The sequence below is a fragment of the Amblyomma mixtum genome, chromosome 2, assembly GCF_055824585.1.
Source record: "Amblyomma mixtum isolate Tamu chromosome 2, ASM5582458v1, whole genome shotgun sequence".
NCBI classification, from domain to species: domain Eukaryota; kingdom Metazoa; phylum Arthropoda; class Arachnida; order Ixodida; family Ixodidae; genus Amblyomma; species Amblyomma mixtum.
In genome coordinates, this window is record NC_143013.1 from 241825691 (window position 1) to 241851243 (window position 25553).

Sequence of the window (25553 nt, forward strand, 5' to 3'; positions counted from 1 at the left end):
GTACTACTCTCGTCACCCCTTTAACTGTGAACCTGTCCCATAATAAAATAAAGATATGCTCGATTTCCGCGACGCCAGCGGAGCTAGCAAATGCCAGCTATGCGAGCGGCGACCAGGCAGTAAATAAAGCGGTCATTGAATGAAATTTGCTTGTATCGCCGAATTGAATACTGCCAGCAACTCGGCATCAGCCAACGATCCTCGAAAATGATTCATTTTTGGCATTCATCTATTCCAGTGCTTGTTATGAGCGTGAAAAAGTAATACTAGCGTGTTTTTCTGACGCCGGCGGCCGGCATCCAGGCTGACAGGCCGGCCCCGAGAAACGCGTCCCCACGTCATTATCACGCTGGCGCTCTGCGCGCTCGCATTCTGCCCCTTGTCAGCGCGCCGCGTACGGCCTGTCATTGACATCGGTTGGGCGCAGGCGGCGAGCTGCTGTCAGTCGTTGTTACGCCGCTCGCAACGGCACGTCGCGTGCCCGGCAAGTAGCAGTCATGCCGAGAGACCGCGACACCTCTGCCTGCGGGAGCCCCGACCGTGAACCCCCGAACCCGGTCGTGGACTCGAGTCTTCATCTCTATCGCAAGGGGTGGGTTGACTCGCAGCCCCATCTGCAAATTATGCCTAACCCTCTTCACGCTTCTGGAATATATTTTCCTGCAGCAAAGAACAGAAGCGCGGAGCCGATGCGCGCCGCGATAGCTCACTCGTTCGTATCGAGTTCATGTAAAGAGAGAGTCGTCGAGGTGGGCTGGCCTTGCTCAGCTCGATTCTCTGACTCAAACCACCGCTGTCAAGGAACACCACCTAGATAGGTTCACGTAAGCAAGGCTATGTCGAGCCGCTGATACTGAAGCCAAGGAGGATGGAGAAGCAGAACCGAAACCGAAACTGGTCCCAGGTCAGTGATTGATGTTTAACAGAGTGCAATTACGTGTGCAAATAATTGGAAAACCTTTTTTCACTTTCTAAATTTCTCATAAAGCTATTATTTTAGGGCAAACGAAAGTTGAAATCTCTACGTTTCTGAAGATCTTAAAATGACGTAGTCGAGTAGTGCGTGTGCCAGCCGACGGCGGCGCATGGTCGTTTCATGAGCTCAAAAAGGCAGCGATTTCGAACGGGCTTTATTAAATGCAGACTCAATATTGAGTCGAAATATTTCGGAATTAGCATGTCGAATGTTTATGGAAGCAGTAAAAATTAAAATCGGGCAGCTTCATTTTCTTTTCACAACCCCTTTAAGTGATGCATGACCATGCTAGAGCCTTAAAGGGACACTGAGGAGAGCACTATTAATATATTTTTTATAGCAAAATCCGATAGTTCCGCATGTCATGGCTTTGTTGCCACTTGGCCGGCAGCGAAAAATGCATTTATTTCTAAGAAATTTGGATTCGAAGTTGAAAAGGTTTTTCCCGCCGCTGTGATTCAAACTTGGGATTCGGCTATGACGACAGAGGACTAAGTGACGTGAAACATGACGTGACATGACGTGATGCAGACTCCGTGATTTCTGGCTGCCAGCAGTGCGGCCAGCAGCAGCCGAAAAGAAAGCTACCGCCGGCCGCACGTTGAAGGCATCTATCGGCTATTGCGGCCGTCGCTACAGTCGCTTCGCTTACGTTTGCACCGGCGTTTTGCGAGCGTTACGATGGATCTCGTTCTCGAAGTCGTCAACGAAGTTCTCGCAAATAGACACCTTTAGCATACCGTGTACCTTGATACCGCTAGCGGAATACCGGGAGCCCGCCTAAGGGCCGTTTCACATGCTGCGACTAGAACGAAAATAGTCGGCCTAGTCGGTGACGCCGCAGTGCGATTTTCGCACAGTGTTTTCACATGCAACGCGTACCCAGCGAATTCGGTCGGAGGGACACGCAAGGTTGCTCGATGTTCGCATAGGCAACCCACGATTAAACCCGACAGAAACACTGCACGGAATGTGTTGATGATGTAATGACCAGCTTGTTTTTAGATGCAAGGCAATATTTCGTATGTTTTGATTAGAATAAACAGTTTTACTTACGCCGCGGGAACAGCTCCCACGTGACCCCACGCCGAGACGGCGCGTGACGTCACGTCACGTGCGAGTTGTTGCCGCGGCAGGTCTCGACGCACGTGCGCTCTCGCTCGCGCGCCTGGAGACCGGTCGTGGCCGCGGCAGCTGCTCCCGCGTGACGTCACGTCACGTGCCAACTCGGCGCTGCCCATTGGCCAGTCGCAGAGCGACCACACCGACGCTGCGACTGGATTCCAACCGGACGGAACTTGGTCGCAGGCCGTCTGCGGCTAGACCGACGGCCCTCCCCAGTCGCAGACCGACCGAATTCGCAGCGTCGCAGGCGAGAATCGCATGCATGTGAAACGGCCCTAACGCCGGCGAGCAGGCGCTGATTGGTCCCGATGATTCAGGCGAGCGCGTAGCTGCCTGGCACGTGGCGCCGTCTGGCGACGTCAAGGAGATTTGCGCATGCATTGGCTGCGCCTCAGTGATTTGTGCTTCTCGTGTCCTAGCGTTGCTAGAACCATTGGTTCTTTTGTTCTAGCAACACTGTTTTGTTATATGACGTCATGACGCTTGTACTTGCGAGTTTGGCCTGTGGCGGCGATACCTGTATTTTGGTTCTTGCTCTTTTCTACGTTACAAGAGCTTTGTTGTCCGTATGAGTGGCGTTTTTGTAATCAGGAGCTGGTATTCTGTCGATACAAGCCAACTTCAATTTCTCCTCAGTGTCCCTTTAATAACCTCTAGCATGGCCATGCTAGAGCCTTAGCCTCGTGCAGTGCATCTTTGTACCACGGATGTCACTTCTGAAATTCTGGTGGCACGGGTTTCAGGATGCAAAAGATATGCGCCATATCTATTGGTGAACAGCTGAATTTACAATGCAGTTTCCAAAGACCTCGACCACTCAGCAGTACCTTGCCCACAGAGGCCAGCAAAAAATTCGATTGCACTGATTCGAATTTGCCGCACTTGAATTCATTTCATGACAGTGGAGAAGAGCGTGGCGAGAGGAAGCGGTGATGTCAAACTGCGCATGCGCAGCGCGCTGGCAGTTGTTGCTTGGCGGCGGATTACACTGCTTCGACGTCCTTTCGTCGCATGTGACGTCATCATCCAGTTTTCCTCGTTTTTGAGCAATTTTAACCCAAATTATAGATCTTTCGGTGATCTTAAGTGGTAATTATGCTTAACTCTGCATTTTTCAATCTAATTTGACACAAATCCGGCGTTTTTCCACCCACTATGCTGCGACGACCTCCGGTGGATGTGACGTCACGCCGTTCCAGTCACTATATCGACGTCTGCGCTATATAGACACATTGTTTTGTTTTCTTTCGCTATAATTAGCTATGATAAATTAACTAATCACTCTACAGCGATCAAATTTGGCGTCTGTGTTACATTCTGTCCACTCTATCTGATGCTACCATTCGTTTCCTCCTATCCTGATTAGTTCTATCCTGATTAGTTGCCACGTTATTCGTGGAAGACAGCCTTACACCAGGACGTGACCTTGGCCACGAGAATGAGCCACAAAAGGCTTTTGTCTTAAAATGCACAGAAGCACTCTTGTCTACCACTTTTAGAGACCGTTGTAAAAGTTGTCACATAGGCCAGGACACAGCACAATGGCCCCAGGTCACCCTTGAACCTCCAGGCACCTGCTAACATCTTCCACAGCTAGTTTGGAGCCTTCACACTACACTCGCAAATACAGGCCTTTTTATTTTTTTTCACAGTCCTGGCAGGACCTCGTGCTCATACACACATAAAGTAGCAGAGAAAACTCAAGTGCTTACACTTTTTTTTTTTGACAATGACTACATGTGCTAGAGGTATGCCGCAAAAATTTGAACCACTTTCAAGAATATGCTGTGGATCTTGAGCAGTTTTAACAGGATAGATAAATGACAGGAAAACGCGGCTCTAAAGTTTGCTGCTCATGTTCCTGTGGGCACATGTCTGTGCACCTGTGAGCCAGAAAATTAAAAGGCTACTGTAGCTTCTCCATATTCGAGACATTCAACTCTTTTCGAACGTTGCTTTGTTTCCCAGACTGCTATTAAAAATTCTTCATAGAGCCTGGCTTGTTCTCATGTTGTACCTATGGAGCACTGTACGAGATTAGTTCCAAGACAGTTTAATCTGAAGAACCCTCAAGAGAAAAGTATACAACAGCTGTATCTTACTGCTACTCACCTATGGGGCAGAAACGTGGAGGCTAACAAAGAGGGTTCAGCTTAAGTTAAGGACAACGCAGCGAGCTATGGAAAGAAAAATGATAGGTGTAACATTAAAAGATCGGAAGCAGGCGGAGTGGGTGAGGGAACAAACGTTGGTTAATGACATCCTGGTCGAAATCAGGAGGAAGAATTGGCCTTGGGAGGGGGCATGTAATGCAAAGGCAAGATAACCGCTGGTCCTTAAGGGTAACGGAGTGTATTCCAAGAGAAGGCATACGTAGCAGGGGACGGCAGAAAGCTAGGTGGGCGGATGAGATTAAGAAGTTTGCGGGGATACTGTGGACGCAACTGGCAAATGACAGGGTTCACTGGGGACATGGGAGAGGCCTTTGCCCTGCAGTGGACGTAGTCAGGCTGATTATGATGACGGAGAGGATGATGACTATTTAACCTGTTCAGGATATGTCTGTCAGTTGCAAGAAGGCTCGGCATAAGGTGTCCGCCAAGGTAAGAAAATTTCTAACAGCTGCAAGAATGAAACTGCTCCAACTAAAGCCTCCCAGGTGAAAATGCTGCCCATTTCAGCGACCCATTTCCCCCATTGTAGTGAGTGATCAGCGGTGCAATAGCTCGCCCGCTAAAATTCTTCATTCTTATACACACAACAACCCATTTACATCTGACACAATATTTAAAGCATGACAGCGAAGCGTGACAAAATGCAAAGAAACACACAGGCTTCGCGTACAGTTGCCAAAATTTCTTCTTTTAATGTCTTCCAGCTAACAACATTCTACACGGGGACACTGTTCACCTCAATTACTAGTCGCGCATCACCCACTCAACAAAATCTCTCTGCACGTGCCGCAAGAGTTCATCAAAAGCGCAGACGTATCTCCTAGGTGGCCAAATTTTGTACTGCAATGTAGGGCTTCAGACAGCCATCGTGGGACCCCAATGCACTCCTAGAAAGTAACAGAGAACTGGCAGTAAAAAACAAGAAAGAAAACAAAACTATATTATGCCTGTATCAATCCCTTGGTTCACTATTTTTTAGGAGCACAAATTGTCGCTCAGCATCAACGTGCCTTCAAGGTAAATGACAAGGAGCCAAGGCTAGTGCTTATTTCAGTATCTATTAACGCATATTAAAATCAAGCAAAAACTTTACAACACGAATCGGACTAAATCAGATTAAACTGTTAACAGCGTACATATCAAACGCCTTACTGCCCGCATGCCATAGTAGAAAACAGTACATGAGTTCCTAGCACTTCAACTTCTCGTCTTGTACACACAGCTCCTCCAAAAAACAAGAAGGTAACGAATGCGAAGAATATAAAGTAATATCTGAAAATTAGCTGCACATCGGAAGTTTTCGAAACAAGGCTAGCGTAACTTTGCTGTTGAGTCGGTCCTCGCTAACATCCCATACTTTGACTACACCACAAAAGTGGCTTGATGAAGAAAAAAAAAGAAAGAAAGCTTCTGAAGAGCTACAACAATTATGAGAAGTATGGCAAACAACGGGAAACAAAAACAGCAGGAGTTCAAAATCGGGATCAAAAATAAACGACCGACATGCAAAGTCTCGCGACGACAGTTCACTGCAGTGACCTGTGAATGCTATGGGGTAGGTAAAAAAAATAAAACAGTCGAAAAAGTTAAGTCTGGTTCCTGGGCCATTGTAGAGAGGCGGTGGAGCACAATGGAGCCAATGCTGTCCACGAGCATTGTGCATCGTCTACTCCCACTCTGTCGTTCCTGGCGGCTTGGGCGTGAGGTCGTACATGACACGAGAGATGCCTGGAACTCCCTGGATTTCACCCACCATCTTCTTGATCACCTGCACGGAACAGCAAAATAAATGGGTGAGTTGCGACATACTTTTGGAACCTTGACAACATAATGCTCAAGAATGTGCACATGCATGCACATGCATGCACACACAGAGAGAGACAATTAAAAAACAGATTGAACTGTAATTAAGTGCTCTCCAAGAGCTCTAAAGTCCTGTTAATACCACTAGATGGGTGCAGAAAGATTTCAAAACTACTATTTCAAATAAAAATTGTAGAATGTAATGTCCACACCCTTGTGGCCACAGTGCTGCTGTGAACAAGCTTTTTGGGAGCAGTCCCATCAGACAACTATTATTAAAACAAAAGTATGCAGTAAAACAGAGCAAACGATTCGAATGGCAGAAAACAGTCCTCAATCAAAAAGAGAGTTGACCATCTTGTACTCCCAGCTGCTACAGAGGAAAGGAAGAAAACGTAAGATAGCCAATAAAAGGGGTTACGGCTCCTTTAAATCTCACAACCAGAATGGAACGCCCGCCACTGGAAAGGACATAATTGCTGGATAACACCCATTCTGCACGTATTAGTTCACATGTGGGATTCATTCCCATTTCAGCCACATGAATACATTGAGACCATAAATACAAAGTGATGGAGGAGTATGTGACATGAAATTTAAAGAAAAAAAAAGGGGGGTATTAAATTGTAATATAACATGATCTCAACCTGTCAAGCCAACTAAGTCGAGGGTTCTGGAAAAAATGAAAATGGCACGCTAATATACGGAAGCAACGAATATAAAGATTTTATCTGAGATGCAATGCGACGTCATCAAGTGCAGCAAAGCTTCCGATGCATTAACGTATATGGTCACCCATACAGCTGTGGCCCCCATCATGCTATCCCAGAGCTGCTGTGTGTGTCGTGCTAACCAGTCCTGTACCCATTCATCCTTCTTTCACAGCCACCCCCTTTTCTGCCCACGCACTTCAAGCGGTCCCATGACCATCAAAAGGATAGGCTTCTCCTAACAGCCTGCAAGTTTGATAGTGAAGGTTGCTGTAGCCATCAGAAAAAAATAATTTCGTCACATTCGTACCTTGGTTCTGAATATAACATGAGGTGCACTCTAAGGTCAAAGAACTAAGCAAAAAAAAAAAAAAAACTTGTTAAATTCGTGTAAATACACTATGTGCAGCATACATCGGCAACATTGCTGCACAGACATGAGTTGCCACTTGATATACTGCTTATTTAAGAACACGGTGTTACAGCTCTTTTTGCATAACTGTATGTTAGTCCTGGGACACAGATATACATAGCTCAAGTCAATTCAGAAAATAGCTGTGCTCTGTTTTACCACAGTCGTGTTCAGTTCAATGGTAGTTCAGTTTAGCAATGCAAACTACTGGAACCGTAGGCAGCCTCAACATGTACACCTCAGGTCCTAAAACCCCCATCATAAGTGCAGGTTAAAGAATGAAAATGTTTTTCAGTAGGGGGCTTATTGCTGCCTGGAGTTACACACAGCAAGCTTGGCTGCACTGTATCCGACATCACTGCTACAGTTTACCTCGGTCACAGCCCAACCATTTCATGATCACCTGCTGTACTCTGCAGACTCCTTCAAGCCCACTTCACCGCAACACTGACCATTCCAAGGATGGACGGATGTCACCTCCACATGCATGCTGAATTCTACTGCGGTTTATAGTGAAAAAGCAACTAAGGCTGTCATGCATCAAACTAAGATTTCTTTTTTAAATTCAGGGGGGCACTTTGTTGACCTAAAGTGCGGCGAGGCGAAAGCCTTAAGTGCGGTGTTGCTGCTTGAGTCACTGATGTGTGGTTAAGATGTTAATTAAGTACACAATTGTTTGTGAATCTTAAATGATGGAGAACACTGGAGGGCGTTTGGGAGGCATCCGTCTGATTCGACGCCTTTCTGCAAACACTCTCCAGCGTCCTAGACAAGCGTCCTAAATATGCGTTGGCAGGAAGTAGCGTAGCCATTAACATGCTCGGCTGCGGAACGGAAAGGTGGTGGTTTGAATCCCATCGTGCACAAAGATTTTTTTTTCTGGCCTGGCTAGAAAAAGTGCGACACCTCTGCTGACAACCTTCTGTTGACAACGATGAGGCATTAAAGGCTTTCGCCTTAATATGCCCGCTTATGTGGCACAGAACTACAATGTCACTTTTTTAAATGCGATAACTTGTTCAGAAGCTCTGCTTCTCTAAATAACGTAAAAAGACGTGAGAAAAAAGAATGCAAAACGAGCGTAAAAGCAGGCATACAAAAGCAAAATGTAGAAACAGGTTTAAAATATAAAAGCAAAGAATGTAAACTGCTAAAATGTAAATAACATGCAAAAGTTTACTACAGAGGTAACGCTCAGTCGGGTGTTACACACGGAACCCTGCCCCCCCAACCCCTCCCCACACTCATCACTCACGTCCAGGGGCAGGTGTCGGTTGGGCGTGGCGGGGATGCCCGTCATGAAGTCCTGGGTGATGAAGGTGCGCACCACCACCGAGTGCTGGCACGAGGGCTGCCGGCTCACCACGTCCCGGTCCAGGTGCAGGGGCAGCAGGATGACGGGCATCTGGGAGAGGGAGGACACGTGGCCGGACGCCCGCAGAGCCCGCTGGGCCAAGAAGTCACACTGGCGCAGCGTGCTCAGCACCAGCGGGGTCAGGTACGTGGGCGTCACGTCTTGCACGGGGAACGCCACGGGCCCACCAAAGATGTACACCACCCTGCGTAAAGAGCAACAGCAGTGAAGTGTCTCCTCCTCAAGAAGAGCAAAGGACAGCACGCTTCTTCGGCATGATATGCTCAGCCACGAGTCTGCAGTGTGCATACAGCCCTGAAAGATCCTCGCAGCTCTCACACTTCTTCCCGCAGTTCGCAAGTGAAGCATGGTCAACCAGCAGTGGTGAGGTAACAACAACCTTGACACCACCTGTCAAGCCAAGGATTGAACAGGGGACCAAATACTGCTGGATGAGAGCGCCATGCATGTTGAAGAAGCCCAACAGCGACAACAGCAATAAACATAAAATGAGCCTTGATTTGGTTTGGTTTATGGTTGAACATCCCAACTCAGGCTACAAGGGACGCCGTAGTGGAGGGCTCCAGAATAATTTCTACCCCCTGGGGTTCTTTAACGTGCACTGATGTTGCACAGTACATGGGCCTCAAGCATGTTTCCTTGCATTAAAATCGTACTGAAATGCAATCGCAGTGGTCAGGATCGAGCCCGCGCCTTTCAGGTCAGTAGCACAGCAACATAACCAATGAGGCACCGCGTCGGCTAAAATGTGCCTTGATAATGGGAGCTGTTTGGACTAGCTGGTGGCGAAACGTAGTAAGGGTTCCACAGTGAGGGAGGAACAAAGCAGGAGAGAAACACTTAGCAAGTGCAGTTGTTCACGCGAGTCTTCTTCCACTCGAGTGGTGTAACCATAATTAAGAACACTGACAAACTTTTCCATGTGCCTCTAATGATCTGTCCACTGCATGGCAGGAATTACTACCCATTTACAGTTCACAATTTCTTTTTACATTATTCACCAGTTTGACAACATGAAAGTGGACAAAATAGAGTGTAAAAGGGAAAAGCAATAGGTTAGCAGCTGCCACCACAGGGGGCACAACGTTGCCCCAACAAAAAAGGAACAGGGAGGATATACCCTATTTACTAATGTAATTTCTGAAAAAAAAAAAAAAAAACTGTTACCCACATATTTCGAGCTCTATGCTGCGCCAGAACACAGGTACACAGGTGCGTGCAAAGCAGGCTCAGGGAAGATCAGGGCGGCCGCATCACCGTGTGCGGTTGCGAAAGGTGCAAGTGGCGAAAGCACAAACTGTGTGCTGTTTACCCAGAATGCTTGCGCTGGTGGTTACGTCCGTGCCCAAATACAGAACTACTGAACTGTTTGCTGCCAGTCAGCCGAGCCGCACGTGAGGGCACCATTTTTGCTTTCTCCGCCTCCCACTGCTGGCTTCATTAATGCATCATCGCATGTTCATTGCTTAGAGCTGCACATCCACAGTCAAGCCATACAGCAGGGGACTAGATAACGTGGGGCGGGTATGCTTCTAATATGTGGAAAATTTTTTTCGTGCCAGCGAGGGCTGTGGGATAGGGGAATCAATGTATAGGCGGCAATATACAGTATATATTGCACGTTATGTCGTTTGTAGAGTTTTCCAGGACATGTTCAGAAAATTTTCGCGTAATTTTCATACCAACTTTTTGAAGCCCTAATTTTTTTAAGAAGAAAACAAGTGTGCAAATTGCACAAGTAAATACGGTAGTTTGAAAGGATAAATAAGACTCCACAGCTAGTACTATAAATTCATTGTCATAATACTACAGCACTAAGTCAACAAGTTTCTTGAACGCATCCATTTCAGGCAATTGTCAGCAGGCTTTGTCAAAAAGCTAAATTTATAACCGAAATTTCAATAGCCCGAACCCTATTTAGATTTTCGACCATGAATTACATCACATTCGGCTCATGATGAGAAGCAGAACAAAGCCATATGGCACTACGCCCAGCATGGTGTAGGGTACCTGTTGATGTTGTGACAGATCTTGGGGATGAGCTTGGCCAGGCGCATGATGTCCTCCCAGTCCGTGGGCTCCTCCGTTGACGAGAGACCCACCACGTAGCTGTACGTCCGCCGGTCACCCTGCCAACAACACCAGAGAGAATTCCTTTGTTCACCAACGAAGCCATCAGAAGCAAAACACGCCTCATATGAAGCATGTCACACAGTAAACACAGAAAGAGCCAGAACTAACTTCGAATAGCATAGCACGTATCATATGGGTTGTCTTCAGGAGGGACAAAGCTTTCAACAACAGCTTTTTTATTTCTTGCTGGATTTTGATAACAACTTTCTCCGCATGCTAGTAATGTTTGGTTTTGGTTTGTTAGGGTTTAACGCAGCAAATGACTCATTATGAGGGACGCCGTAGTGAAGGGCTCCCGAAATTTCGACCACCTGGGGTTCTCTAACATGCACTGACATCGCAGAGTACACGGGCCTCTTGAATTTCGCCTCCATCGAAATTCAGCCACCGCAGCCGGGATCGAACCCAAGTCTTTTGGGTCAGCAGCCGAGCGCCATAACGATTGAGCCACCGAGCGAGACAGTGCTAGTAATGCACTTCAGTGCACAATCTTTCAGCATTATATCTGGACCAGTCTTTTTTAAACACATTTTTCTCTCATACTCCTTGTGAACCATCTGCAGACTAGACGAAACATGGGACAAGATTTACTCAACACTCGCTGCATTTCTGAATGTATGCTGCACGAGATGAAAATCAAGACTTTTTTCCCATGACTTTTTCTTTTTCATATTTTACGAAGTAGTTAGCACAGACATTTCTAAACTGAAGAAAGATGTCACTCCAAAAATCTACAATTCATCAAAATGAAAAAGCAGGAATGTTGCCATGCCATGTTGCCATGCCATGCTGCATGCCATGTTGCCATGCCATGTTGCCATGCCATGTTGCCATGCCATGCTGCCATGCCATGTTGCCATGGCTCACATGTTCAAATAAATCATGTAAAGTGGCGCAGAGAGAGTTTGGAACATCCAAAATTCTGCATACTGTACACAACACACTCCGGCCAGGGAATTTTATGAATTCACATCATCCTGAAATACGTATCAACCATGTTCGCACTTCTTATAATTATTACTATTATTAATAGAGCTTGTCCCACTGCATGAGGCACAAAAGGCTTTCAAGTGCCCAGATGAATGATAAGATCAAATGAACAGCAAACTCCAAGCATACGTGAACGCTGCTACAACTAGCAAGTACACACAGAAACCGGAATGGAGTCTAAAAGTGACAACACACGTACCTGGACACCGACACTCTTGATAGGCAGCAGAGTGGACGTGAGCTTGTACTGCTGTGAGACGCGGCTGAGGAATTCACACTCTTCTTCCGTCGCACCATTCTGGACCCGGTTGATGAGGGAGTGCTTCTACAGAACGAGACGAGGATGGCACTTTTTTAACGACAGAAGGGAAGCCACCTTCCTCAAATGTAGATACCAGCTGCTGCGCACAATTTTCAAAAAATTATTCCGAAGATAATATGCAAACCAAGCTCCTCTCGGGCACATAGAAACAACTGATGGTGGAATAACCTTAAATTTCCCGTCAGCCTCAACAATAGACAAACAGGCATGGTCCAAGGACAGTGGCAACAAATATGCTTCCAAAAGCCTGTTCTCCAAGAATAAAAACTAGGTGCACACTTGCATCCAGTTTCACTAAAGAATGCATGTGCTGGGCAACAACCAAACACAATACAGTGAATGCTTCGTGCACTCAAGTAAAATCAACAGCCCACCTTCTTTAATGAGCTAGAGTAGTCGATGATGATCTTGACCAAGACACTAGTTTCCGAGAAGTCCTTCTCCATGTAAGGTTCGTCACCACATAGTACCCTCACGGCAAGTCCGGGGCCTGAAAGAACAGCAGACAGCCACCCATAAACACGTGTTCAAAGCTAACAACAAACAATGAAATGTAGGAAAGTACCGTGTTTACTCGCATAATAGGCGCACCCGAACTTGGCACTGTGATCAATACTGTATTTACATCAGTACTGTATTTACACAATTGCAAGCCGACGCCTCGCCGCCCCCCTCGGCCACGTCGAATTTCCGACCTGCCGCGCGCGCGCCGTGTTCGAGAGCAAACTCCCAGCCGTGTGGCTACTAAGGTGCTTGCCCATCGAGCTAAAACAGCAACACTCAGCAGCAAAGCCACAACCGCAATGAACTAACGCGCTACCGCACATCCCGGCACTTGACAGCATGCTTGAAAGCCACAAAAAAACTGGAACTGGTGATGCTGATGGCGATATGGATAGTAAAAGCTCGCGGCGGAGGAAAACGTTGATGATGATGATGAGCTGGGCCTCGGGCGCCCTTCTTGGGCGGCGTCTGGAAGCTCCTGTGCGTGTGTGTGGCCTCCGCGATTAAGCGCACGTTGCGCGCAGCCAGAGTTGATTGCGGAGGCCTCGGCGCATGCATTTCGAAGGCTATTCCCGCGTGGGTCGTGGAAAGTTTCGGTGCGGCCTTTACATTAATATTTCCTTCGGGAAAACGGGGGTGCGGTCCGCAAACGAGTGCGTTTGTGCGGTATGTTCAATTTTGAGAGTCGAAAAATTTCCGGAAATTTTACCCCACGTAATAGGCGCACCCCGAACTTTGAGCCGGATTTTCTGGAAAAAAAAAAGTGCGCCTATTATGCGAGTAAATACGGTAATACTTCTTAACAAGTAACACAGAGTTTTATAACCCCTCTGCTTCCTCAAATTCCTCACTTTTTTGGAACGCGGTTTCTTATGATCACGGATGCTAAAGAAAATGCGCTTAGTGTCATGTAAGTATGACATCAGCCCTGCAGTTAATCGGGGGTTCCAAAGCAACTTGCACAGCTTAGACACAACATACAAGAAAAATACTGCAATACAGTCAAGTCTTGATAATTAGAGCTCAAAACGGACAGAAAATTTTGTAATTACGCATAGCTCAAACTAAGGGGAGGCTGTTTGGCATGCTTGTAGCTGACTGATCAGGAGTGCCAGTTTAAACAAACCGCCTGCTCAAATTAGGGAAGTTCAAACTAAAGAGAGCCCACGCTACTAAAGTCTTTACTAAAGTTTTCATGTCAGAAATAGAACTAAAAAAATCTTGCTCGAATGCAGACTTGTTTGAACACAACTTCCCACATACAAAATGGGCTCTGATTTAATTTCAATTTGCTTATTTGGAACCACTGGAACCACTAGTTTATTTGAAATGAGGCTTCACTCCCATCAATGTAAAGTGGATTAAAGGGCCCCTTTTCACACAAACTCTGAGCAATTCAAAGAAATTTTCAGTTGCCTATGGAGGAGGAGGTAGAAGAGGAAAGGCAGGGATGTTAACTGGAAGAATTGGTTTACTGGGGTTTAGCGTCCCAAAGCGACTCAGGCTATGAGGGACGCCGTAGTCAAGCGTTCCGGAAATTTCGACCACCTGGGGTTCTTTAACGTGCACTGACATCGCACAGTACACGGGCCTCTAGAATTTCGCCTTCATCGAAAATCAGCCGCCGCAGCCGGGATCGAACCCGCATCTTTCGGGTCAGCTGCCGAGCGCCGTAACCACTGAGCCACCGCGGTGGTGCTTAACTGGAAGGATAATCGGTACACACAGGGAAAGGGGTGAGGGGATAAAAAATGAAAGAGAAAGGAAAGTAGCAGAAAATTGAAGTCACTATGAGTTCAAATTACGGATAGCAAGCTGTACTCTTTCATGCTACCATCAAAGGAAAACTGGTATGTTTACTAAAACTGTCCTTGACAAAAGTGCCCATGCAAAAGCACAAGAACACACAAAGCAGCCTCAGATCTGCACAACCCTTACGTTGTCCACTATACACACCCAACCCAGAAGACTCACCGGGGAAGGGGTGCCTCTGGACGAGTTCGGAAGCAAGACCCAGGTCCCGACCCAGGGCACGCACCTCGTCCTTGTGGAAGTCCTTGAGGGGCTCGACCACACGGCCACGTGCCCGTAGCTGCCGCACCAAGTCGGTGTCGTTGTGGTGAGTCTTGATGGCATCCGCCTGCCCACTGGCCAGGTGCGAGGCACTCTCAATCAGGTCGGGCCTCAGAGTGCCCTGGCCCAGGAACACGTCATCGGGGTTCAGCTGCAGCTCGGCTATGACCTCGTTGGCCACCTGGATGGACGAACCAGTATAGGCAGACAGTCAGGCATGCGAAAACAGCAGCAAACTCTCAAGTATCGACCTGTTCGATACGTGGAAAAAGTGGTAGGCACAAAATGATACGCCGATATGAAAAAAAAACAATAACTAAAACAATCTTACAAATCAACTTTAGTCGGAAGTATGATCAGCCTGCGACGTTCGTCTGTCCATGAATTTTTCGCGCATACCTAACATCAAGTATTCAACTCGTAGAAACAGCGTGAAAAAAAAAACAAGGCCGAAGGAAAGGCCCATTGAAAGACAAGACCAGCATTTGGTCTTCTTTGTAAATGTGCCTTTCCGTTGTCCTCATTTTTGCATGCTGTTTCTAAAAGTTTCAACTAGAAACAACTAGCTGAAACCAAAATTTTGATCAAATATTTCCCCCCCCCAAAAAATGGCACCAGTTACCCATGCCTTGTCTCATTACTATCTGCCTTTACATTAACACTTCTTAACATAACTGAATTCTGAAAGCACAGGTGAAGACAAGGGACGACAGGAGAAGTGCCATTTGCAACTAGGTTTATTCACGAACATTTTCAATGAGCAATCCGCCTGCGCAGTTACAGGCAGGATGCCTACTGTGCTTTCAAAATTTGGTGTGCTGTATCGACTAGCCCAAGAACAGCTCTGTTAATTCTTAACATAGCCTTCTTATTATAAACTCGTACCTGCTGGTGCTATGTAAACTTGTTTAATGCACAGCTGGCCAAAGCTTCAGCTGGCATGCGTGACGGCCGCTTTTTCTGTGCTCCAGCGCTTTGGGACGAACCAAACTTGCAGAAAGCTCAATACTATTAAGCAGGGGCATAGTAAGCACGTGCTTAAATTTTACATTTTCGCAAGTTTGCTCCGCCATAAGCTACAGGACCACAGAAAACATGGCCGTCACGCACTCCAGCTAAAGATTTGGCCAGCTGTGCTAGTGAGCCAGTGCTGAAGTAACAGACTAGGGCAGCTGTTTTCCCCAAATTTAACGGATCTTGCCAAATGCATGACAGAATGCAGACTGTTGTAGCCCATAAAAAGCAGGCCAACACCAAACATGGTGGTGCTCACTCACAAAGTGGAACTCCCACACTCATTCCTTCGCACTCCATAGGGTTGGTCCATTCCTGCCCGCATGAAGGTGTCCCCAATGATCTTGTGCTTCTTGCCAAATGAATGACAGAATGCATACTGTTGTGGCTCGTAAAAAGCAGGCCAACACTAAACATGGCCAACTGGGTGCTCACTCATCATAAAGTGGAACTTCTACACTCATTCCTTCACACTCCACAGGGTTGGCCCATTCCTGCCAATGATGCAGCAACGCACCCGCATGAAGGTGTCCCCGATGATCTTGCGCTTCTCCTCGGGGTGCGCAGTCTGGCAGAGCATCTTGGTGGTGCGCTTGCGCTGGGGGTCCTTGGGGTCGATGGGCACCGTGGTGGTGCCATTGTAGAACTGGTGGGAGGCATCCACCACCCGTAGCCGCAGGCCCAGGTGCTTCAGGGACTGCTCCACCTGGGTAGTATTGCAAGGGACACAGAGTAATTATAGCGGCCACCAACACTTGGGCATACCGATGATTTCTCGTGCAGCACTCTTAACTGTCGGGAGTATGACCGTGGGAGGACACAACACGTTCACCCTTTTAAGTGGCCTTCTCACGAATACCCATCTCGAAGGAATTAAGGCACCAATGAATTTGAAACTTTTTAGCCTGGATAAGCAAACAAGCAATGTGGCGCAGTTGCACATATTTTCCTCCAGCATGCTTTCTTTGTACTCAGCCAGGTGAGCTGCTAACAGACAGTTCTTTCAAGCATGCAACACTGCGACCATTACCCTGTATGGCATCAGACAGAAACAAGATATATCAGCCACAAGAAGGACTGCAAGAAAATTCACTGTGTGACAATACACTGATGCAATATATTGCTGAAGCCACCATACAACATCGACCACTTCCCATCTTCACTGCACTTGGAAGCATGTCAGGTGTCAAACCCGAGACCAGCAAAGCGAACTCTTCCATTAGAGCACATGCATTCCAGAGGTGTGACGTCTCTGCATACCACACTAGTACAACAGTGTGAGTCACCTCACATTCAACCCAAGACCACATTAAGATGTGCACATCCACTGTATGTGTACAATCTAGATCGTGAGATCTTAAATGCAGAGGCATAGCATCCTGATAAGCCCATAAAGCATGCAGCAGCTTACTAGCTACCAATGGTCCCAATTCAACAAACAAAGCGTCCTATTAGAAGCAGTCTACGACCAACATTAACTCCAAATCATCACAACTATCTCTTGCCTGGGCCACAATCGACTGCAGCCTTCAACTGATAGTTCCTACAGCAGGAAAGTGGGCCCTTGTAGACCGAGCACACTCATGACTTTCAAGTGCAAATGATCCAACACAAATACACCTCAACCGATGTGATTGCATAAGCAGTAAAGACGTTCAAGCAAGCCTCCACAAAAGAACAGCAATCGTGAGAGTGGCACAAGAGTGTGCAGTAAAGGCTGACTTTACAGGGGGGCATGAGTAGCACACAGTTCAACAAGCTGCAAACACAAATCCAACACAGATGTACATAGACAAGCTAACCAGAAACAGCAAATGTGACAACAAAAAATTTCCACTGCTGCTATAGAGCTACAAAAATACCATGTGATAACAATGTATATAAGGGGCAAGTCGTGTAAACAAGTGAGCCTGGATACACAGGACACGCATGAAGTGAACCAAGGGGTGTTGCGCCTACTGCACCATTCCTACAATCTGTGCACAAGCGCCTTCTACTTTTGCAAGACTTTTATATTATGCATTGCATAAGTTGCTTTGCATGGTCTCATAGCCACGCAGAGCCACAGGTAATTCTGGCTATCATTCCATCATTTCAGGGTAAGCTGTTAGTGAATATAAACCAATCCCATACTTCTAAACTACATTTTCAAGGAGACGTTACAACTGTTCAATGTATCAATTCAAAATACCAAGGTTTAAGGAAAGCAAGGTTGGCTATAAGGACAATTCTGAACAAAACAACCACCTTTCCTATTTATTTCATGTTGTCACCATTGCCAATTGCCCTGGTCCCGGAATTGCAGTATGGATTGGCATTTTATAATCAGTTCTTCACAATTTGCATCAAATGAGCGAACAATGTTACTGCAAAACACCCAACCATGAACAGACAACCCAAACTCAGTAATTAGTCTCAAACAGTTAGTTATATTGATTTTAATGGCGCAAAAGCAACTGAGGCTATGATGCGCCAAACACAAGGTTGGAGGTTTTGTTAAAGGTGAAGCTTTTTATACTTAGAGTTTGTTTAAAACGCTGGCTTCCTCGAGAAACCTAAAAATACATGAGATGTCAACCAGTGCACGATCGCCTAAAAGTAGCATGGGGTGTAATGGAAGTCTTTCCCTATAAAATGTTGTAAAATATTTCTTTCTTAGTTCTTCTAGTTTGACACATGAAATTAAAATGTGGTTCACTGTGAGTTCAGCACCACACATTTCACAGAGAGGTGTGTTTTGTTTGGTTAGCAGAAAGTTGTGCGTGAGGTGGGTGTGTCCAATGCGGAGCCGACATAAAATAACTTCGGTAAAACGTTCTTGATGCCTACATGATTGCCATTCCCCTAAAATGGGCTTAACAGAATGTAATTTGTTGTTTGCGTGCTCTTCCCATGCTGCCTGCCACTTTTTTTTGAGTTTACTGTATATAAATTTTAAACAATCCCTGTGCGGTATGTTCACTTGCTTAATTTGGCTATTCCGGGCTTGTGCAGCGCATACATCTGCTTTCTCATTACCTAAAATTCCAACATGGCTAGGAACCCAGCAGAATTTAATGTTATGCTTTTGTTTTGTGATTTTAACTATGCTATGTATGATGTTTCCTATTATAGGTTCAGCTGCATTTCTGGAGTGCAGTGCTTTAAGCATACTCAGGGAATCGGTGTAAATGATGCTATTTTTGATATTCTCTCTTACTATTTTTTCTACAGCTACAAAGATGGCATAACACTCAGCAGTAAAAACCGATGCGCATTCTGGTAGTCGCATTATCTGTTTATTTTTTCCCTGGATTACTGCACTTCCAACGTGACTTTCTGTTTTTGAGCCATCGGTATAAAATTCAATGTAGGTGTCATACTTTTCTTGTAGTGCAAAGAATTCCTGTAATATGTACTCATGTGGCGTTTGCTTTTTATCTAAATGTGTCATTGTGAAGTCACATACTGAAGGCAGGCTGTACCATGGTGGCAAACATTCATTCCTTTGTGCAATATTTGGTAGGGCATCTAGCACTGTTAGCTCTTCGCATTTATCTTCAAAGCGCAGTAGTAATGGTCTGATAGAGTGTGGTTTGTTGATGAATAATCTTTTAGATGGGCACTTGGTGACAATTGGATGGCAGAGATGTTTCGGAAGAGAACGGATTTTTAAGACATATGAGCATGTAAGGGCAATTCTTCGATCCTCAAGAGCGGCTTCATTAGTTCCAACGTAAAGGCTAACTACTGGTGATGTTCTGTATGCTCCAGATGATAGGCGCAGACCAAGGTTATGAATGGGGTCTAATCTTTTTAAGTAGGATGCTCTTGCCGAACCATATACTATGCACCCGTAGTCCAGCTTGGAGCGAACCAGAGAGCGATATATTTGTAAAAGGCTTGCTCTATCGGACCCCCACCGCTTCCGTGAGAGAACTTTTAAGATATTGAGGGCTTGAGAAGCTTTCTTTTTAAGGTTGTTAATGTGTGGTAGAAATGTGAGTTTCTTGTCGAAAGTTAGGCCTAAAAATTTGTGTTCTTGTTTAATTGGTAGCATAGTGTGATTCAGGTATAGATTAGGATCGACCTGTAGGCCTCGTCGCAATGAAAAAAGAACAGCTACTGTTTTTTGAGGAGAAAATTTAAACCCATTTCTGTCTGCCCAAGCACCTAGTTTATTTAGTGTGATTTGTATTTGTCTCTCACAGGTTGATATGCTAGAGGACGTGCATGCTATTTGTAGGTCGTCTACATAAACTGAATACATTATGGACTTGGGTATTACTTTAGCTAAGGAATTCATTTTTACTATGAAGAGTGTCGTGCTTAGAATGCACCCCTGGGGTACGCCGTTCTCTTGGGTGAAAGTCATGGAGAGAGTTGCTCCTAGGCGGACTCGGAATGTGCGGTTAGCCAGGAAGTCGTTCAAGCAGTTCAACATCCTGCCGCGGATACCTAGCTCTGCTAGGTCACGGAGGATGCCGAACTTCCACGTAGTATCGTAGGCCTTCTCCAAGTCGAAGAAGACCCCAATACAGTGCTGCCTGTGGATGAACGCCTCCCGGATGGTGTTTTCTAGGCGGACAAGATGATCTGTGGTGGAGCATGTATTCTTAAACCCACATTGGTGTTTATCTAGTAGTTGCCGAGATTCAAGTACGAAGGTTAGTCTAATGTTTATTACACTTTCGAAAGATTTAGCAATGCAGCTGGTGAGGGCTATTGGTCTGTAACTGCTAGGACTTGTTGGTGGTTTTCCGGGTTTGAGAAAAGGTATTATGACTGCTTTTTTCCACTCGTCAGGTATATTTCCAGTTATCCAGATTTTATTAAAGAATTTTAACAGTGCCTCTACAGCAGCCTCGGAGAGATGTGCAAGCATAGCGTAATGCACGTTGTCTGGTCCTGGTGCTGTCTTTTTTCCAGAAGATAATACTTTATTTAATTCTTGTAGTGTGAGAGGCTGGTTATAATCCTCATGTACACCTGCTCCAGATGGAAATTTTTGTTTTTCAGCTATTGATTTGTGTTTCTGAAATGTGTTTGTGTAGTTGGATGAGCTTGAGATCTCAGCAAAATGCTCGCCCAGTATGTTGGCCTGTTCTTCTAAAGATGTTTGTGTCCCGGGTGCTGTCAAGAGAGGAAGTGTGAAAGGGGTATGGTCACCAGTAAATTTACGAACTTTTTCCCACATTTTCTTTGATGTTATTGAACTATTTATTGAGGAGACATATTTCTGCCAAGAGGTTTTCTCTGCACTTCTTCGCACATACCGCGCTCTGGCTTTTGCCTTCTTAAAGGTAAGTAAGTTCTCTGCAGTGGGATATCGACGCAGAGCGCTCCAGGCTTTGTTTTGTTGTTTTTTTGCTAATGTGCATTCTTTTGTCCACCACGCTTTATGTTTCTTTTGTGCAAGTCCTGTTGTTTGTGGTATAGCGAGTGTTGCAGCCGATATTATGCATTCAGTAAACTTCTCATTAATTTCATCTGTGCTAAGGTCGTCACAAAATTCCTTTTCCAGAGTGGCACTTTTTGTAAAAAGTGACCAGTCGGCGAGCTGAATTTTCCAGCGCCGTGGCCTTGTGGGGATGATTGGAGTAGACGATGAGAGCCTGATGACGGTAGGTAAGTGATCGCTGCCCATGGGGTCATTTAAAACATCCCATTTAAAATCGTTAAAAAGTAATGGTGATGCGAAAGCTAAATCGAGAGAGCTCATTTTTGCTGTGCTTGGACAGCAATATGTGGCTTTTCCCGTATTTAAAAGACAGACATTATTCGAAAGTATAAAATCTTCGATTGTTTGGCCTCTAGAGTCACAGCGTTCGCTTCCCCAAAACGGAGAGTGAGCGTTAAAATCGCCAACTACCAGAAATGGCTCCGGCAGTTCATCGATCAGGCTTTCTAGATCTTGGCATGTTAATGCGATGTGTGGGGGAAGATATACAGAACATATTGTAATGGTTTTGTAGCTGATGACGCTAACCGCAACCGCCTCAAGTTTTGTTTTCAGTTTGATTTCTTGAGCCGGGACGCCGCTTTGGATGATGATTGCGACGCCTCCCGACAGTCTATTTGCATGTTCGCGATCACGCCTAAAAGTTGTATAATGTTTTAAGATATTTGAATGTTGTGGACCAAGATTGGTCTCCTGGAGACATAGGGCTAGAGGCATCACTGACCCTAGAATATGAGTTATATCACTGTAGTTCCTCAACATTCCTCTACAGTTCCATTGTATTATGAAAGCCATCTTAGTTTTGTGTTTGTACTGATTGAAAAAACTAGATCAAGTTGTTTATGGCCCCGTGACTCGGGGCCTGTCTCTTTTTGACCGATCCAGGGAGCTCCGCCGACCATCCGACGTGGACGGCGAGGGGCTGCCCGGGGTCGTGTCCATCGCCTCTGCGGAGGCACTGGACGACCGTGCAGGAGGCACATTGATTTTCGAATTTGACCTCGACCTGTGGACAGAGGTCTTTGGGCCCGCCGACCCGGGGGTCTGCGTCCCCTCCTTTGGGGTAGGCGGAGTAGCGTGAGCTACTCCACCAGACGGCGCGGATGGCCCCGCCACAGGCTCACTACGTGTGGCCTGGACAGGTGCCGAAGCCTGGTGTGGTGCGCCGCGCCCACGCACCACATCGGCGAAGTTTGTTTTTGCAGTGAAGGTGAATTTATTTGTTTGAGAGTATTGCCTTCTTGCTTCTTTGAAAGAAATGTTTTGTGTAGTCTTGAGAGTAATGATTTCTTTCTCTTTTTTCCAGGACGGACAAGCCCTGGAGTAGGCAGCATGGTCGCCATCACAGTTTGCACACCGTAGGTTAGCAACACATTCTTCGGATTGGTGGTCCTTCGAAGAGCATTTTGCGCAAGTTTTGCGGCCGCGACAACTCTGGGAGCCGTGGCCAAATCTCTGGCAGTTGAAACATCTGCGTGGGTTGGGAATATACGGTCTTACATTTATTTTCAGGTAGCCTACTTCAATGGATTCGGGTAATGTGCTCATGTTGAATGTCAAGATCATGTTGAATGTCAATTAGTCTCAAACAAGAGATCTCATAAAAACTATTTTCAAGACTAGCCTCACAAAGAAACGAACGTTTCTATGAACACATCGCGCTGCCCTTCTTTAAAGAACTTAAGTCTTTGCTCTGACACCTGCAACAAGCACCTCTGTACATAATTCTGGTTCTCATATATATGAAGTATTTAAGAGACACCATTCACCTATCATAGGTACATTGGTGCTTTACCAACCCCATGAAAATGCAACATGCAGACTTCGCTCCACACCGTGCTGCAAGTCTAGGTTTGTCCTCCACCAAGAAAATTGGTTTGGTTTGGTTTATGGGGGTTTAACGTCCCAAAGCGACTGAGGCTATGAGGGACGCCGTAGTGGAGGGCTCCGGAAATTTCGACCACCTGGGGTTCTTTACCGTGCACTGACATCGCACAGCACATGGGCCTCTAGAATTTGGCCTCCATCGAAATTCCACTACCGCGGCCAGAATCGAGCCAGAGTCCTTCGGGTCAGCAGCCGAGCACCATAACCACTGAGCCACCGCACTGGGTCCACCAAGAAAAGTAATCATACAGCGTATATGTGTCCACTTTTGTCAGTCAGGGCCAACGTATAAGTGCGCATCCACCCACCCACCTGCATGCTCTCGTCCTTGCGCATGAAGCCGTTGTCTATGTGCAGCGCAATCACCTGGTCCTCCCGGAGGGACTTGTGCAGGAGGGCAGCACAGACGGTCGAGTCCACGCCCCCACTCACCAACATCTGCAACACCAGGGACAAGGCCAGAGGTCAGCCACGTACGTCTGCACGGATTCTCGTTCAACACAGGGGGACAAAGCAGCAACGAGACATGTGCGCAGCAGTTGTTTCACAAGCACGAAATAAAGTTAAGCGTGTTACGAGGAAAACCCAATTCACATTTGTATGCCCAGCTGTGCAATTTATCTCCAAAGCTGAACTTCAGTCCACTTCAATTAGCATAAGTGAAAGAGGGATCTTCAGCGGCTTCTGTTTTCTACCACTTGGGGTCTCTAGTTATGTATGCTGCAGTGTAAAGCTTACAGTAGAGCATCAACTCTACTCACTTTATATTGAAACAAGAGAGAAAAAAAAAGAAAGACGCCTACTCACTGCATCGGAAAAAAAAAACAAGAATGGCAGGTGATTTGCATAGGTGATCAAAAGCAAATTAGGTGCGCTATTAATTCGGTTTTCACTTCTGTTCCGGCTCAAGGCTTGGTTTTCAAGGTCAAGCAGGTCAGATACAAAGATCGGCGAAACTGGACTTAAAACAACAGCTTAAGGGTCGGATGCGGTATCATTAAAGGGTTATTGCCCATGCAAGCAGAATTGGTCATTCCCTACTTTCTCTACAGACAGACAAACATTGGTCAAATCTGACATTGGGGGTTTTAGAGCTATTGCACCAAAAACAACTAAGCAAGCAAATACCATGATGCACGAAATCCCAGGCTTATTTAAGAAGTAGCACCGCAACTATGGTAACTTTATTCCACACACCATGAATACAACACAGCAGCTGGATTCACAAGTGACAAGTACCCAGATGGGTCACATTACATGGCCCATGGTACCCTTCCCACCCTGCCTTTCTGCAATGGCGTCATACACCCTGCCTCTACCACAGAACGAGAGCAGCCACACCCACCAGCACTTTGCTCTGTCCGACGGTGCGCCGGATGTACTCAATGCACTCCAGCTCCCGGCTCTGGAGGGTGAAGTTGCCCGAGAGGCCCGCAATGTCGTACAGGAAGTTGGAGAACATGGCCTTGCCCTTGGGGGTCAGGTCCACCTCCGGGTGGAACTGGACACCGTACACCTTCATCTTGTCATTGGCCAACGCTGTGTGCACACAAGGAGAAAGAGAGAGGAACAAAGCAAATCAAGCTACTGCCAAAGTCCCCGGATTTCAACTTGTAGACTTCTCAATCTAACAAACCAATGAGATCAATTGCCCTGAAACACTCCCAAGCTGATCAGCTTTGATGAACTTATAAAATGCTGGGATGAGCTCTGGCACAAACTGCTACCAGAATTTTAAGTACACAATGGTTATACAGTACAGAGCAAAAAAAAAAAAAAAGGTTGTGCTTTCCTCTCTATTTGCATACTTTTCGGCCCTTTCAATGCAAATTCTAGCAAAGAACACAAGGCCTGTTTACTATATGCAATGTACTGTGCAGATGTCTGTACGTGGCACTGAAGTGCACCAGAAAACAGCTATTTACTGCCTTTGTAGCAATGCGTTCAGTTACACAACATGCAACAGCAGCAAAAAAAGATAAACCGTTGTGCACCAACAGGAAACAAATGTGAAAAAAATGCGGCAACTTGGCAACTAGTAACGGGAAATGCATTTTAACTGCTTTTAGCTTGGCTATAAGCCGGAAAGATGCACTTTATGGTGACTACTATTGTAGCATCCCGGTGCATGTCTGCAAAGTCTTGTAACATCAGAGATTGCAAGAGATGCTACGACAATGTTGCTACGACAGAGATGCTACGACAATGAAATGATGTTACTAAATAAACTTGAGAGGAAAAAAAATAAAACTGGTTTAGCTGGTTTGGTTTATGGGGGGTTTAACGTCCCGAAGCGGCTCAGGCTACAAGGGACGCCGTAGTGGAGGGCTCCGGAAATTTCGACCACCTGGGATTCTTTAACATGCACTGACATCGCACAGTACACGGGCCTCTGGAATTTCGCCTCCATCAAAATTCAAGCGCCGCGGCCGGGATCGAACCCAATGAAACAGTGCCTCGTCGTTGAAAAAAAAAAAAAAAGACTTATTGATTAATATTTCACCATTGTATCAACTCAAAATTCACTTTGCCCATAAGATATACGAGTGACTATGAAAGACATTCAAGTGCAACTCTGAATTAACCTTGACTGCCTGCAGTTTCTTTCCGCATAA

The 25553-nt window shown here is 46.1% G+C and overlaps 1 protein-coding gene across 2 annotated transcripts in view; it reads right to left on the minus strand.

Moving 5' to 3' along the window:
• Window positions 1–4942: 4942 nt before the first annotated feature.
• The window catches only part of bur (GMP synthase burgundy), a 29584-nt gene continuing 8973 nt past the window's right edge, over window positions 4943–25553 (minus strand). For both annotated transcript variants that reach the window (XM_089573370.1, XM_089573371.1), the window contains exons 6-14: window positions 24284–24477; window positions 23251–23376; window positions 16129–16317; window positions 14499–14778; window positions 12395–12510; window positions 11898–12023; window positions 10586–10704; window positions 8456–8759; window positions 4943–6043 (exon numbers count right to left, since the gene is read on the minus strand). In XM_089573370.1, the coding sequence (XP_089429496.1) occupies window positions 5942–6043; window positions 8456–8759; window positions 10586–10704; window positions 11898–12023; window positions 12395–12510; window positions 14499–14778; window positions 16129–16317; window positions 23251–23376; window positions 24284–24477 (1556 nt within the window). In that variant the 3' untranslated portion in view covers window positions 4943–5941. The remainder of the gene's footprint in view (window positions 6044–8455; window positions 8760–10585; window positions 10705–11897; window positions 12024–12394; window positions 12511–14498; window positions 14779–16128; window positions 16318–23250; window positions 23377–24283; window positions 24478–25553) is intronic.